This window comes from Scyliorhinus torazame, chromosome 7, assembly GCF_047496885.1.
Source record: "Scyliorhinus torazame isolate Kashiwa2021f chromosome 7, sScyTor2.1, whole genome shotgun sequence".
Taxonomy (NCBI): Eukaryota; Metazoa; Chordata; class Chondrichthyes; order Carcharhiniformes; family Scyliorhinidae; genus Scyliorhinus; species Scyliorhinus torazame.
In genome coordinates, this window is record NC_092713.1 from 111,501,250 (window position 1) to 111,517,273 (window position 16,024).

General features: G+C 48.6%; 1 protein-coding gene across 6 annotated transcripts in view; it reads right to left on the reverse strand.

The window, feature by feature from the left end:
• Positions 1-16,024, reverse strand: part of swt1 (SWT1 RNA endoribonuclease homolog) — a 276,175-nt gene that overhangs the window by 189,977 nt on the left and 70,174 nt on the right. For all 6 annotated transcript variants that reach the window (XR_011948209.1, XM_072511255.1, XM_072511258.1 and 3 more), the window contains one exon: positions 13,805-13,878. Coding sequence is in view for 5 of the 6 variants with exons in the window: in XM_072511255.1 (XP_072367356.1) it covers positions 13,805-13,878 (74 nt within the window). In the remaining variant the exon portion in view is untranslated. The remainder of the gene's footprint in view (positions 1-13,804; positions 13,879-16,024) is intronic.

A 16,024-nucleotide genomic window follows, 5' to 3' on the forward strand; every position in this document is an offset into this window, starting at 1 on the left:
TAACTTTCATATCAATACAAATGTCAAAGTTCAACACAGGTGACTAGTCACGAGGAGGCTCCGATGGGGGCAATGAAGGAGTAGGTCACACATATGGTGGCTCCCGCTTGGGTCGAACCTTTGGACCTTTTTCCCCCGATTTTTTGTCGGATCGGATTCGGAAAATTGATGGTGGATGCAATTGTGAAGAGGAATCCTACATCAGTGGATGGAGAGGCGGACCAGGAGTGCTCGCAAAGGAAGAAATAGGCAAACAGAGAAGGCTTGGGCTGAGGCTGCAGCGGGAGAAAGCATGGCGGACGACCGGAGTCCTGGCTCGACGACCCAGCGGTCGACGAGCGGCTGATACAGTTCATACAGGAGGGCTTCGCCAAGCAGAAACAGGAATGCTTGGATCCGATTAAGGAGTCGATTGCATGGCTGGAACTCAGACTGGATGCTCAAGATCGGGCGATCCAGAAAGGGGAGAAGGCACTGACTGAGCAGGAGGAACACCAAGCTGCAGTGGAATTGGAGGTGGGAATGCTGAGAGACCAGCAGAAAAGGCTCCAGGAAAAGGTGGAGGATCTAGAGAACAGGTCCCACCGGCAGAATTTGAGAATCATGAGTCTCCCGGATGGATCGGAAGGAACGGACGCAGGGGCATACATAGCGGGTATGTTCGGGAAGTTACTGGGGGAGGGGACATTCACCCGATCCTTGGAGGTGGACAGGACGCACAAAGGACTCGCAAGGAAGCAGTGTGTGCCCCCCCCCGCCCCCGCCCTGCCCCCCAAGGGCAATGGTGGTGAGATTCCACAGGTACCTGGACAAGGAGTCTATCTTATGGTGGGCCAGGCAGACACAAAGCTGTAAATGGGAGAACAGCATCCTGTGTATATACCAGCATCTGAGCGCGGACGTGGCCAGGAGAAGGGCAGGGTTCAACCAAATAAAGTTGACCCTTTTCAAGAAGAGGGTCAAGTTTGGGCTGCTGTATCCGGCCCGTCTTTGGGTCACTCACGAGGAGCAACATTTCTACTTCGAGTCGCCCGAGGAAGCGACAGACCTCGCTAGAAGGAAAGGGCTGGTAGCGGACTGAGGTGTTTGGACTGAACTTTGCTGCAGCGTTCATGTTTTAAAAAGTTTTTGTTTTTGAACGTTATCTGTAACGCCTTCTATATTGATTTGTGGCCTGCGGCTGAACTGTGTGAATTAAAGTTTGCATTTACACAGATGGGGGATGGAGGTGTGAATGGTAGATCATCATAGATCATAGAATTTACAGTGCAGAAGGAGGCCATTCGGCCCATCGAGTCTGCACCGGCTCTTGGAAAGAACACCCTACCAAGGCCCACACCACCCTATCCCCATAACCCAGTCACCCCACTAAACCAACCCCAAGGGCAATTTTGGACACTAAGGGCAATTTAGCATGGCCAATCCACCTAACCTGCACGTCTTTGGATTGTGGGAGGAAACCGGTGTTGGATCTTCTTGTCGATTTTCTTTGTGTTTCTTTCGGGCAATTGTGTTGGGATTGCTTTTGTTTGCATATGTGTGTCTGAGTGGGGGGAGGGGGGGAACAATAGGTGGGAAAATGTCTGGCGCCATGGGCGGGGCCACCAAGCTAGCTGGGTGGGCTAGCTCACGGAAGCACAGTGGGGAGTGAGCAGATGTTATGCTTGTTGAATGGAGTGGTTTGCATAGTGCTGTTACGTTGCATAGTGGGACAATAGGGAGGTCTGGGACGGAGGCTGCCTGGGGGTGGGCTTGCGGGGGCGCGGGCTGGAGACTGGTCAAAGATGGCTGATCGGGCGGGGGGGGGGGGGGGGGGTTATACAGGTGGGGTGTTATACAGATGGAAAACATAGGAACACTGAGAACTAGTGATTCTCCTTCAGTATGGAATGTCTATGGCCTACACAACAAAGAGCGCAACAAACAAACGGTAACAGTCAGACCAGGAGGACTCTCGAGGTGCGACAGAGGAAAAGATGCCGGATAGATCTGTGGCATTGTTGCTCGCACAATGGTCAACAGAGCAACCCGTAGAGTTTTTGAGAGCTGGCAATATGGATACAGAACTGTCATAGAAGGCAGAGAGTAGCAATGAAAGGGTGCTTTTAGTGCTGGAACCTTTGCTGTTCGTAGTATATATAAATGATTTGGAAAAAAATGTAATTGGTCTGATTAGTAAGTTTGCGGACGACACAAAGGTTGGTGGAATTGCGGACAGCGATGAGGACTGTCAGAGGATACAGCAGGATTTAGATTGTTTGGAGACTCGGGCGGAGAGATGGTAAATGGAGTTTAATCCAGGCAAATGCATTTTGGAAGATCTAATACAGGTAGGGAATATACAGTGAATGGTAGAACCCTCAAGAGTATTAAAAGTCAGAGAGATCTAGGTGTACAGGCCCACAGGTCACTGAAAGGGGCAACACAGGTGAAGAAGGTAGTCAAGAAGGCATATGGCATGCTTGCCTTCATTGGTCGGGGCATTGAGTATAAAAATTGGCAAGTCATGTTGCAGCTGTACAGAACCTTAGTTAGGCGCACTGGAGTATAGTGTTCAATTCTGGTCGCCACACTACCAGAAGGATGTGGAGGCTTTAGAGAGGGTGCAGAAGAGATTTACCAAGATGTTGCCTGGTATGGAGGGCATTAGCATTACTGCCCTCAGGAGCATTACGTTGATAATGGAACAATGGAACTTGGGTGGATCTGTGCGTGGAAAGAGGGGGATCATCCCAGGAGCCGCAGTGGAGGCTAGATGTGTGGCATTAGCTTATAAAGAGATCTCCGAAAAGATAGGGGCGGCTACACAAAATTATGTGGAGCTTAATAGGACGGATGAGATTTTTGCCTGCATAGTGTGGGAAGCATTGAAGGCAGTCAGCAAGAGGGGAGTTTATCTCAATTCAGGCCCATAGGGAGAAGAGGGAGCAGTGGAAAGGCAAAGATCAGTGGAGGCCAATCTGGAGGTGAGTCGGAGGTGCTCAGCGGCCCAAGGAGGCACTGGTAAAGGAAAGGAAGGCGCTCCAGATGGAGTTTGATCTTATGTCTGCGGGAAGGCGGTGGGACAGCTGCATCAGGTCGGGGGGGGTACTAGTGCAACAGTTGGGGCAGTAGGCGGCAGCAAGGCAGATTGGTTGGACGAAAGATTTGGGGAGTAAGGTGGTCACTGAGTCGGAGGAGGTAAACAGGGTATTTGAGGACTTTTACCGCAGGCTGTACAGCTTGGAACCTCCGGTGGGGATCACGGCATGAGGTGGTTTTCAGATGGGCTGGATTTACCGGTGGTGGAGATAGGGGAAGGTGATAGGATTGGGTGCCCTGATTGGACAATGGAAGTAATGGGATGCGTGGGTTCGATGCAGTCCGGGAAGGCCCCGAGTCCGGATGGGTTTCCGGCAGTTTTAACAAAAGTTTGGCACAGAATTGGGACCCCCTACTAGTGGAGATGTATAATGGGTTGGTCGGTAAGGGGGAGCTCCTACCCACAATATCTCAGGCTTAAATTTTGCTCTTTTTAAAAAAGGATAAGGACCCAGAGGAATGTGCATCATACCGCCCGATATCGCTGCAAAATATGGATGCAAAACTGTTCACAAAGGTGCTGGCAACGCGTATAGAGGATTGTGTGCCGGGGATGATTGGCGAAGACCAAATGGGGTTCGTGAAAGGGCGGGGGAGGGGGTGGTGGGGGGGGGGGGGGGGGGGGGGGGGGGGGGGGCCTGAGTGGCGCATAGTTGGGCCCAGCTGCACAAGCTGAACTCGGCAAATCTGGTGAAGGGGATTTCTGTTCTCTTCCAAAATTCCACACTTTTGTGCCCAAATCTTTTTTTGGTAGGGTCAATAGGGTGAATATATGGACAAGTAAGGTCCCTGGATTAGGCCGATTTTGGAGAGAGACAGACTGGGAGGTGGGGGAGTGCTGCTAAGCCTGCTGAATTATTACGGAGGGGGGGGGGGTGGACGTTCAGAAGGTCAGGAAGTGGGCAGTGGGAGAAGAGGTCGGTGTGGGGTCAGATGGAGGAAGCCTTGTGTAGAGGGGCGGGTTTGAGGGCACTGTTATTGACACCTCTTCAATGGTGGGGTTGGGAGAGCTAGAGGAGGGGTTTCAGCTACCATGGGGAATGGGTTTCGGTATTTGCAAGTCAGACACTTTGTAAGGAAGGAGTTAGCTACGTTCGTGAAATTACCACACCCGGCGCTGACAAGATGATGTGCGAGGCGGAGATGGGGAGAGTAGGATCTCGGACATATGTGGGGAGTTGATGGAGAGAGTGAGGTTTTCGCTAGAGGAAATAAAACGGAAATGGAAGAGAAGCTGGGTGAGTGGGGGTGGATTCCTCTCGTTACTATACTTAGAAATGGGGCAGATGAGAATGGGCTGGGACAGAGGGGTTCGGATATCTGGAGTGTAGTTTGTGAAGGATGTTTACTGGTGCTGTTTTTCTCTTTTACTGTATTTAATTGAAAATGCCTCGAATAAATATATTTTTAAAAAATTAACTCTTAAACCGTGATACAACCATAGATGATGACGTGTTTGAGGAAATCCCTCGATTCCCCATCAAAGATGATCTTGGACTCCCACCAAGTGTGGACAAAGTCAAAGTTGCCATTAAACACATGAAGAATGGAAAAGTCACAGGAGTGGAATGGGTCCAAAAAGGGGATTTTCAAACTTTTGAGAAGAGATCACCCTTGATCTACATCAACTGTTGCTGAAAATCTAGGACAGAGAAGAAATTCCTGCCAACCTCGGGGATGCCATTATCGCCCCATCTTCAAAAAAGGAGACAAAGTGGACTGTGGGAACTATCAAGGGCTCTCTCGCCCGAATCCTCGCTAACTGCCTTCTCCCAATTTCTGAAGAAATCATTCCAGAAAGCCAATGCAGCTTCCGACCAAACCATAGATCAGCGGACATGATTTTCACTACTGGGAAACTTCAAGAGAAATGCCTGGAGCAACATCAACTACTATACATGGCCTCCATCTATCAGACCAAGGCTTTTGACTTAGTCAATCGGGAAGTGCTATTAAAGACTCCGTCAAAGGCCGACAGTCCAAAGAAATTCATCAACATCCTCTGACTCCTCTACAGCAAGATGTCAGCGACAGTTCTCACCAACGTTTTGTTTTTAATTTAGTGTACCCAATTCTTTTTTTCCAATTAAGGGGCAATTTAGTGTGACCATCCATCAAGTCTGCACATCTTTGGATTGTGAGGGTGAGACCCACGCAAACACGTGGAGAATGTTCAAACTCCACATGGACAGTGACCCAGGGCCGGGATCGAACTCGGTCCTCAGTGATGTGAGGCAGCAATGCTAACCACTGCGCCATCATGCTGCCACCTCACCAACGTAAATAAGACAGAAACTTTCAAGTTCAAGACAGAAACCTTCAAGTTCAAGGCTGGAGTCGAGCACAGATGGGTCACCGCCCCCACCCTTTTCCCCATCGTCATTTAAAAAAAATATATATATTTTATTGAAACGTTTTTCGATCACAATTTTTTCCCTTTACAAATCAAACATAACAGTAAAGAAAATTTAACAATAAACAAATGGCTAATCAACATGGTAATCTAATCATTTAACATAAACTAAAACTTCCCCCCCCCCCCCGCCGGGTTTCTGCTGCTGGTCATCTGTCTTCCCTCTAACGTTCCCCTAGGTAGTCGAGGAATGGTTGCCACCGCCTGGTGAACCCTTGAGCCGATCCTCTCAGCGCAAACTTTATCTGCTCCAGTTTTATGAACCCCGCCATATCGTTTACCCAGGCCTCCAGTCCGGGGGGTTTCGCCTCCTTCCACACGAGTGGAATCCTACGCCGGGCTACTAGGGACGCAAAGGCCACAACGTCGGCCTCTTTCACCTCCTGCACTCCCGGCTCATCCGCAACTCCAAATAAAGCTAGCCCCCAGCCTGGTTTGACCCGGGCCTTCACCACCTGTGAAATCACTCCCGTCACTCCCTTCCAATACCCTTCCAGTGCCGGGCACGCCCAAAACATATGTGCGTGGTTTGCCGGGCTCCCGCCACACCTCCCACATTTGTCCTCCACTCCGAAGAACCTGCTCAGTCTTTCTCCCGTTATGTGTGCTCTATGTAGCACCTTGAATTGAATCAGGCTAAGCCTGCCGCACGTGGAAGAGGAATTTACCCTGCTTAGGGCATCAGCCCACATACCCTCCTCTATCTCCTCCCCTAGCTCTTCTTCCCACTTTACTTTTAATTCGCCCACCAACTCCTCCCCCTCTTCCCTCATCTCTCGGTATATCTCTGACACCTTGCCCTCTCCGACCCACACCCCCGAAAGCACTCTGTCCTGAATCCCCTGTGCCGGGAGCAGCGGAAATTCCCTCACCTGTTGTCTTCTGAACGCCCTCACCTGCATATATCTAAGGAAGTTTCCCCGGGGCAACTTATACTTTTCCTCCAATGCTCCCAAGCTCGCAAACGTCCCATCTATAAATAAATCTCCCACCCTCCTAATTCCCAACTGGTGCCAGCTCGGAAATCCTCCATCCATTCTTCCTGGGGCAAACCTATGGTTGTTCCTGATTGGGGACCCCACCAGGGCTCCCCGCACACCTCTCTGTCGCCTCCATTGTCCCCAAATATTCAATGTTGCCGCCACCACCGGGTTCGTGGTAAACTTTTTTGGTGAGAGCGGTAGCGGCGCCGTCACCAGCGCCTCTAAGCTCGTCCCTTTACAGGACTTTCTCTCCAGTCTTTTCCACGCCGCTCCCTCCATCATCCATTTACGAATCATCGCCACATTGGCGGCCCAATAGTAGTCGCCCAAATTCGGTAGCGCCAATCCTCCTCTGTCCCTGCTACATTGTAGGAACCCCCTCCTTACCCTCGGGACTTTCCCTGCCCACACGAAGCTCGTGATGCTCCTGTCTATTTTTTTAAAAAAGGTCTTAGTGATTAGTATAGGGAGACATTGAAATACAAATAAGAACCTCGGGAGGACCATCATCTTAATTGCCTGCACTCTGCCCGCCAACGACAGAGGCTGCATGTCCCACCTCTTGAAGTCCTCCTCCATTTGTTCTACCAATCGTGTCAGATTAAGTCTGTGTAAGGTTCCCCAGCTCCGAGCGATCTGAATCCCCAGGTATCGGAAGTTTCTTTCCACTTTCCTTCTATCTCTCTACTCTGGTCTCCTGGGTGTATCACGAATAGTTCACTCTTCCCCATGTTAAGCCTATATCCCGAGAAATCTCCGAACTCCCTCAATATCTGCATGACCTCTATCATCCCCCCCACTGGGTCCGACACATACAACAGTAGGTCATCCGCGTATAGCGAGACTCGGTGTACTTCTCCCCCTCTAATCACCCCTCTCCATTTCCTGGAGTCTCTCAACGCCATGGCCAGAGGTTCAATTGCCAACGCGAACAACAGTGGAGATAGCGGGCATCCCTGTCTTGTTCCCCTATATAGTCGGAAATACTCCGATCTTTGCCGTCCCGTGACTACACTTGCCGTTGGGACCCCATAAAGAAGTTTGACCCAGCTAATAAACCCGTTCCCGAACGCAAACCTCCTTAACACCTCCCATAAGTACTCCCACTCCACCCTATCAAATGCCTTCTCTGCATCCATTGCCGCCACTATCTCTGCCTCCCCCTCCACTGGGGGCATCATTATCACCCCTAATAGCCGTCGCACGTTGACATTCAGTTGTCTCCCCTTTACGAACCCTGTCTGGTCTTCGTGCACCACCCCCGGGACACAGTCCTCTATCCTCGATGCCAGTACCTTTGCCAGCAATTTGGCGTCCACATTCAATAATGAAATAGGTCTATAGGACCTGCACTGCAACGGATCTTTATCCCTCTTCAGAATTAGCGATATCGTCGCCTCCGACATTGTCGGGGGTAAAGTCCCTCCTTCCCTGGCCTCATTGAACGTCCTCACCAACAACGGGGCCAACAAGTCCACGTATTTTCTATAAAATTCCACCGGGAACCCGTCTGGTCCCGGAGCCTTCCCTGCTTGCATGTTTCCCCAGCCCCTTAATAACCTCGTCCACCCCAATCGGTGCCCCCAGGCCTTCCACCTTCTGCTCCTCCAGCCTCGGGAACCTCAATTGATTCAGGAACTGCCGCATCCCCTCCTCTCCCTCTGGGGGTTGGGACCTATACAGTCCCTCATAAAAGGTCTTGAACACCTCGTTTATCTTCCCTGCTCTTCGCACCGTGGCTCCCTTTTCGTCACTAATTCCCCCCATCTCCCTTGCCGCTGTCCCCTTTCGCAACTGATGAGCCAGCAGGCGACTAGTCTTTTCCCCATATTCATACCTCCTCCCCTGTGCCTTCCTCCACAGCACCTCCGCCTTTCTGGTGGTCAAGAGGTCAAACACCGTCTGGAGTCGTCTCCTCTCCCTGTACAGTCCCTCCTCCGGAGTCACTGCAAATTCCCTGTCCACCCTTAAAATCTCCCCCAGTAATCTTTCCCTTTCCTTGGCCTCTGTTTTCCCTTTGTGGGCCCCAATGGAGATCAGCTCTCCTCTGACCACCGCTTTTAGTGCTTCCCATACCACTCCCACACGGACCTCCCCGTCGTCATTGGCCTCCAGGTACCTCTCAATACACCCCCGCGCTCTTCCACACACTCCCTCGTCCGCCATCAATCCCACATCTAATCGCCAGAGTGCTCTCTGCTCCCTTTCCTCTCCTAGTTCCAGGTCCACCCAGTGTGGGGCATGGTCCGAAACCGCTATGGCTGAATACTCAGCTTCTTCCACCCTGGAGATCAACGACCTTCCCAGAACAAAAAAATCTATCCGGGAGTACACTTTATGGACATGGGAGAAGGAGAACTCCCTGGCCCTCGGTCTAAGAAATCGCCATGGATCCGCTCCCCCCATTTGGTCCATAAACCCCTTGAGCACCTTGGCCGCTGCCGGCCTTCTTCCGGTCTTTGATCTGGATCTATCTAACCCTGGGTCCAGCGCGGTATTGAAGTCCCATCCCAATATCAAGTTTCCTACCTCCAAGTCCGGTATACGACCCAACATCCGTCTCATAAATCCCGCATCGTCCCAATTCGGGGCATATACATTAACCAACACGACCTCCATTCCCTCCAGCCTGCCACTCACCATTACATATCTACCTCCGCTATCTGCTACGATGTTCTTTGCTTCAAATGCTACCCGTTTCCCCACCAATATGGCCACCCCTCTATTCTTTGCATCTAGTCCTGAGTGGAACACCTGTCCCACCCATCCTTTCCTTAACCTAACTTGGTCCGCCACCTTCAGGTGCGTCTCTTGGAGCATAGCCACGTCTGCCCTTAGTCCTTTCAAGTGCGCGAGCACTCGGGCCCTTTTTATCGGTCCATTCAGGCCTCTCACGTTCCACGTGATCAGCCTCACTAGGGGGCTACCTGCCCCCCTCCCGTGTCGACTAGCCATCACCTTCTCTAGGCCAGTCCCATATCCCGCCTCCGCGCTCCCACTCGCTCCCCAGGCGTCGCATTCCATCCCCGTCCGCCCACTCTTTAGCCATTTCCTCTTTTTGATTTCCGCAGCAGCAACCCAGTTGTCCCCCTCCCCCATTTCCGCTAGATCCCCTTCTAGCGTGATTGCTCCCCCCCATATTACTTCTGCAAGTCAGCTGACTTCAACTGACCCCGGCTACTCCTGCTCACTCCTTGACCCCCCCCCCCCGTGTGGGGAACTCCCATCCGCCTTGCGCCTGTCTTCCCGCCATAATCTTTCTGACCCGCCTCTTGTGGCGCAGCTCCCTTTCCTCTCCCTCTCCCATTCCTCATTCTCCGCCTGTGTCCCTTCTTTCCCCCCTCACCGGCGCCCACATTTCCTGGTGTCTCCCCCATCCCAATTTACATCAACCATAACAATAACAATAACATTCCCTACAGTGTCAGTCCCTCAGCTCCGATCCAATTTCTCCTCTTTAATAAAGGTCCATGCTTCTTCCGCCGTATCGAAATAATGGTGTCTCTCCTGGTACGTAACCCATAGTCGTGCCGGCTGCAGCATCCCGAACTTCACCTTTTTGTGTAACACCTCCTTGGCTCGGTTAAAACTCGCCCTCCTTCTCGCCACCTCCGCACTCCAATCCTGGTACACCCGTACCACTGCATTCTCCCATCTGCTACTCCGCACCTTTTTAGCCCATCTCAGGACCTCTTCTCTATCTTTAAGACGGTGAAATCGCACGATTGTCGCCCTGGGTGGTTCTCCCGCTTTTGGTCTTCTCGCCGGGATCCGATGTGCCCACTCCACCTCCAAGGGGCACGTAGGGGCCTCAGCTCCCATCAATGAGCTTAGCCTCGTACTTACATAGGCTCCACAGTCCGCTCCTTCCACTCCCTCAGGGAGACCCAGTATCCGAAGGTTTTTCCTTCGCGCTCTGTTTTCTAGGTCCTCAATCCTTTCTATGCACTTTTTATGGAGTGCCTCGTGCGTCTGTGTTTTGACCGCCAGGCCCAGGATCTCGTCCTCATTATCCGTCACCTTCTGCTCCACCACGCAGAGCTCTGTCTCCTGGATCCTTTGTGCCTCCTTGAGCCCCTCAATTGCCTGTAGCATCGGGGTCAGCACCTCCCTCTTAAGTAGCTCCACACACCGTCTCAGGAATTCGTCTTGCTCGGGCCCCCATGTCGCCTGGGCTTTCTCCGCCGCCATCTTGTGTCTTCTCCCTTTCTGTCCCTTTCGTCGAAGATTCCTCGCGCTGCAGCCGCCGATATTTTCCTCTTTCGTTTGGGGACGGGGGGACGGGGAGACTCCCTATTCACTCACCCCACACCGGGTTTCGTCGCCCAAATATTTCCCGTTGGGGCTCTTAAAAGAGCCCGAAGGTCCGTTGGAGCTGGAACCGCCGAAACGTGCGGCTTAGCTGGTTATCGCCGCAACCGGAAGTCTTCCCCATCGTCATTGACACCATCCTTCAACGCATCAAGAGCAAGCATCCCAGTGCAGATAGTTGACAGGATGGACAGAAAATGTTTTAACCTCACCCGGTTGAAATCCTAGAAGAAAATAACACTGACATCACTCGTGGAACTTCAGTTTGTGGAGACATCTTCACTCTCTCAGAAGAGAATCTCAAAGTCATGCTTTGATACCTTTGTGGATGCATACCAAAGAATCAGTCTCAGTTTCAACCACAAGACAACTCAAGTCCTTTACCAGGTCTCTCCCTCCATCAAGATCAACAGAGAAACCCTCCCAAACATGGAACATTTCCCATACCTGTGGAGCCACCTCTTTTCTAAGGCTGGTATCGATGTGGAGGTCCAACATCGTATCCAATCCGCAAGTGCCTCTTTTGAACGCCATGGGTGAGAGCATTTGATGTTTGCAGCATCCATATGGACCCAAAGATCCTCAATTACAAGGCAATCGTCCTCCCAGCTCTTTTAAACGGCTTAGAAACTCGGACTACATACAGACACCATCTCAAGGCCCTGGAGAGGTACCAGCAATGCTGTCAGATACTGGATTCTCCACATCAGCTGGGTGAACAGGCGTACTAACATCAGCGCCCTTGAAGGAGGCAAGAGCACCAGCATAGACATCATGATCATCCGAAACAGGGCGTGCCACGTGTTTAGGATGTTAGAGTCCTAACTAACAAAGTAAGTGTTCTTTGTCAGCTCAAGGAAGACTTTCAAATAAGAGGACAACAAAAGAAGCGCTTCAAAGACACCCTGAAGGTTTACCTCAAGAAATGCAAAGTGGATATCAAATCCTAGGAGACGCTTGATCAGAAGAGACCTACTTGGAGGTACCTACTCATTGAAGGGACAGAATTCTTCGAGGACACCCAACGGCAAAAGGAGGCTGGGAAAAGAAGCCTGAGAAAGGAATACCAGCGATCTAGAGTCCAAGGACTGATCCCACTTTCCGGAAACACCTGCCAACTGTGCGGTTGAAGATGCAACTCTAGGATCGGGCTCATCAGCCCAGTAAGAACCCACAGAACCCATGACCAGTAACACAGAGTTTCTTAGGTGGAAATTATCATAGAAACTCTACAGTGCAGGAGGCCATTTAGCCAATCAAGTCTGCACGGCCCTCTGAAAGAGCCCCCACCCTGACCCCATAATCCAGTAACCCCAACCTAACCTTTTGGACACTTGGGGCAATTTAACATGGCCAATCCACCTAACCTGCACATCTTTGGACTATGGGAAGAAAGCAAACTCAAGCAGACATGGGGAGAAAGGGCAAACTCTACACAGACTGTCACCAAGGCTGGAATTGATCCATGGTCCCTGGCACTGTGAGGCAGCAGTGCTAAACCACTGTGCCACTGTGTTCATATTCGTTACAAGTGATCGCCAAAGAAGAAAAATACATAAAATTACCAGAGAGGAACCACCAAGAACTTCTGATGGCAATGAATCCTGAATGATCAGTCAGGAGAACATACTTAAGTACAAACTAATGAAATCCAGTTGCATTTAGCTACATCTGAATAATCAAAATTAAGGTTTTAAAAAATGTTTTAATTTAAAAAAAAAAAACACATTTCAATAGAATGAATTATGATAATAATAATCTTTATTGTCACAAGTAGGCTTACATTAACACTGCAATGAAGTTACTGTGAAAAGCCCCTAGTCACCACATTCCAGCCCCTGTTCGGGTACACAGAACGAATTCAGAATGTCCAAATTACTGAATTAAATTCATCTACTGAATTGTGTATTGTGCTTTTCAACACCTTCCTTATAGGTGTGACCTGAAGGCCCCAGATACTCCTTAAAGTATGGGCTTGGCAAAAAGCTTTGGTGTAAACGGAAGGCAGCTCCTATAATTTCACAAGATGCACCAGTAGGATATAGTCAGCCTAACTGTTGAAATATTTCTCATCAGATTCCACCAAGTATCTGCTCTGCGCTTTACCAAAACTAATCAAAGTTGGTGGACAATTTTGAAAGTTATATTCCAGTAAAAATTATACTGACTATGTTTTAAAACAGAGGCAGCATGAAAGAGAAAAAGACAGGAGGCGAAGAAATCAATATGGCCTTGTAATTACATCTACTGTATCTTTTGTTTGAATTATGAATGCTCTCAATAGAAAAATCAAATTGCCCCTCTGCCATAAGAGTTTGAGTTTTTGAAAAAGATCCAAATTTAAACCCGCATTTGCAAATAAATTCTTAACTAAAAGCTGTCCACATGCAAACCAAACTTCAACTTTCACTTCTGCCATGTCTCAGGGCTCCCCCTCTAAATTTCTGCCAAATTTGTTTTATCTTTCACTTAATTCCCCCACGATTGTTTACACTCACTGCTGTTTTTCTACTCTGTGAAAATACTAAAGAGAAATGACCATAAAGAAAACAAGAGACAAAGTATCAAAAGAAACAAAATTAAACCAACACCACAACACATCCATGCATATGGAAGAAACCTAATGTTGTCTACCGATTGATACTTTTTAGATGTTTTCCTTCCCCAGAAATTATTCCCTTACTAAGTCAATCCATCTCCAATTGTACCTCATTCTATCTTCCAATCTTTCATAATTCTACAGGAGATCCACTATTTTATACTCAAGTGGGAAATTTTAGCATACCTTGAATTAGTACAAGAATAATTTGAGCACGTTGTTGGGTACATTTATTTCAAACTATTTATTTTCTATCCAATTAAATCTCTTGCATGTGCATGATGCACTGATTAATCCGCTGTGGTCTTGATTTTAAAGTACTGAATTAATGTATAAAGAGGACTTAAAACCGGTAGTTAGTGCATTCATGCATTACCCAATTATTATTTTACATTTAGAAAGGTCTCCAACACCAACCTAGGCCAGGACGAGTTGGCCTGTTCTTCTATGGAGAGTTTGAGTGCTGTGGCGGCATCTACCTCTCGATGGTACTAATGAAAAAAACATAAAACATTGACATCAAAAATTCAAAACATTTTATATCTTACTAATTAATACACAAGAAGTTGTTCACTGTTATTTATTATAAACTCAGTGCTGTAGCTAGAATCCAAAACACTTTTCGCTCCTATATCACAAATCCAATATACATTCAAGATCATGTCACAAATTTTGAAAATAACCTTTGGTTCTCATCTTCAAAAAGTCATGGAAACATAAATTTAGTGTTTCTCCTTCTCATTGTTATGAGAGAATTTGCAGCTATGCACATTATAAGCATACTCTTGAAACACAAAGTGCCTAACCTAAGTTGAACCCATAACCTTTTATTAGATAACTGGCTTCTAATTCCATGTCAAGTTCTTTTATTTTTCATATCCGTTATGCAAGGTAGAAATGACTATTGCCCATTTTACTGAATGCTTCATAAAACATTTGGCTCCCTCCAGTTTTAACAGGCACGAGTTATTTAAATAAACAAATATCTTAGTTAAAAGGATGAACATATTATGTTATGTGAGCACATTTAGGTTTCAACTACAAATATTACATAAAAGAACGGTGTACAATTGAATAAAAATATTCCTGCATAACTGATGCTTCTAGCTGGGTTTGCAGAGGAGTTTTCTTTTTGTTCTTTTTTTTCCCCCTTGCTCTCCTGAAACATTTTACTGGGAATATGGTTTTATGGGCAGCAGCAAACCTTCCAGTATCCAATCCAAGTGAACAGCATAGCGTCTCGGTGAGCCTTGAGAATAATTATTATTAGACCAGAGGACATCCCTGCTGAGCTCTATCTTGTCCACACAGCCACCCGAGCAGCTTCATTTTGTCAAATTCCTTTCTCATAGAATAGGAGACTTGTTAAATTATTTTGCATTTCTTTCTCAAAGGAGTTAGAGGACAAAGTGGCAGTAGTATAAAGAATCACATGTCAAAGCCTGTCAAGATTGTTAAGATTCTGCAAACTCTTCCACTAGTTCTCCAAAGGAAATGTGCAAATATATGGGGCGGAATTCTCCAGCCGCCCCCCGTGGCAGAGGTGGCTCGCCATCGGCCGCCGACAGGATCTTCCGGTCACGCCAAAGTTGATGGTGACATGCTGCTGTTGCGGAACATGCGGTGGGGGATCAACTTCAGTGAGACCAGCGGGAAGGACTGAAGAATTCCAGCCACAGAAACCTGGCTTGCTGAAATAACACGAGACAACCACGAGTATAACAGTCCATATTTTTCAATGTAAATAGTGGAGAAATCATAGAATACCTACAGTGCAGAAGGAGGCCATTTGGTCCATCGAGTCAGCACCGACCATTCGAATGAGCACTCCACCCATGTCCATCCCGCCCTATCCTCCATAATGCCGTAACCTAACCTGCACATCCCTCGACACTAAGGGGCAATTTATCAATCCACCTAACCTGCACATCTTTGGACTGTGGAAGGAAACGGGAGCACCCTGAGGAAACCGATGCAGACGCGGGGAGAATGTACAAACTCCACTGTCACCCAAGGCTGGAATTGAACCCAGGTCCCTGGCGCAGTGAGGCAGCAGTGATAACCACTGAGCCACCATGCCGCCCAAATGATTAGTGCTGATTATTATTATTAATAAGTAAATAAGACAGCAGTTTATGAGGTGCGCGTATGTGCAGTAAACTGCAGAAATCAGTAGCTACGATTCGGGTTATCAGGCTCCCCCACAAGTTGTGCTATACTAGTGTCTCACTGTGAGAGTAAATAAGTTGAGATACTAATCCATGAGTTGTCTATTAGAATAGAATCATAGAGGACTTCCGGGTGCGGCGATGGCCAGCTAAGTCGCACGTTTCGGCAGCTCCCGGTGGAACGGACTTTTGGGCTCTTAATAAGAGCCCCAACGGCAATTTTAACGGCTAAAAGCACTGTGCAGTAAACCAGAAGGGAATCCCCCCTGGATACGGATGGAAAAAGGAGAGGAAAGTGGCCGGATTGCGGTGGATCCTTTAGAGCATCGGCAAGGAAGGCAAGCAAAAACCAAGATGGCGTCGGAAGGTGGCAGTTTAATATGGGGCCCTGAACAACACGAGTTTTTGAAACGCTGCGTGGAAGAGCTTAAAAAGGAGATGAAGAAGGAGCTGTTGGCCCCGATATTAC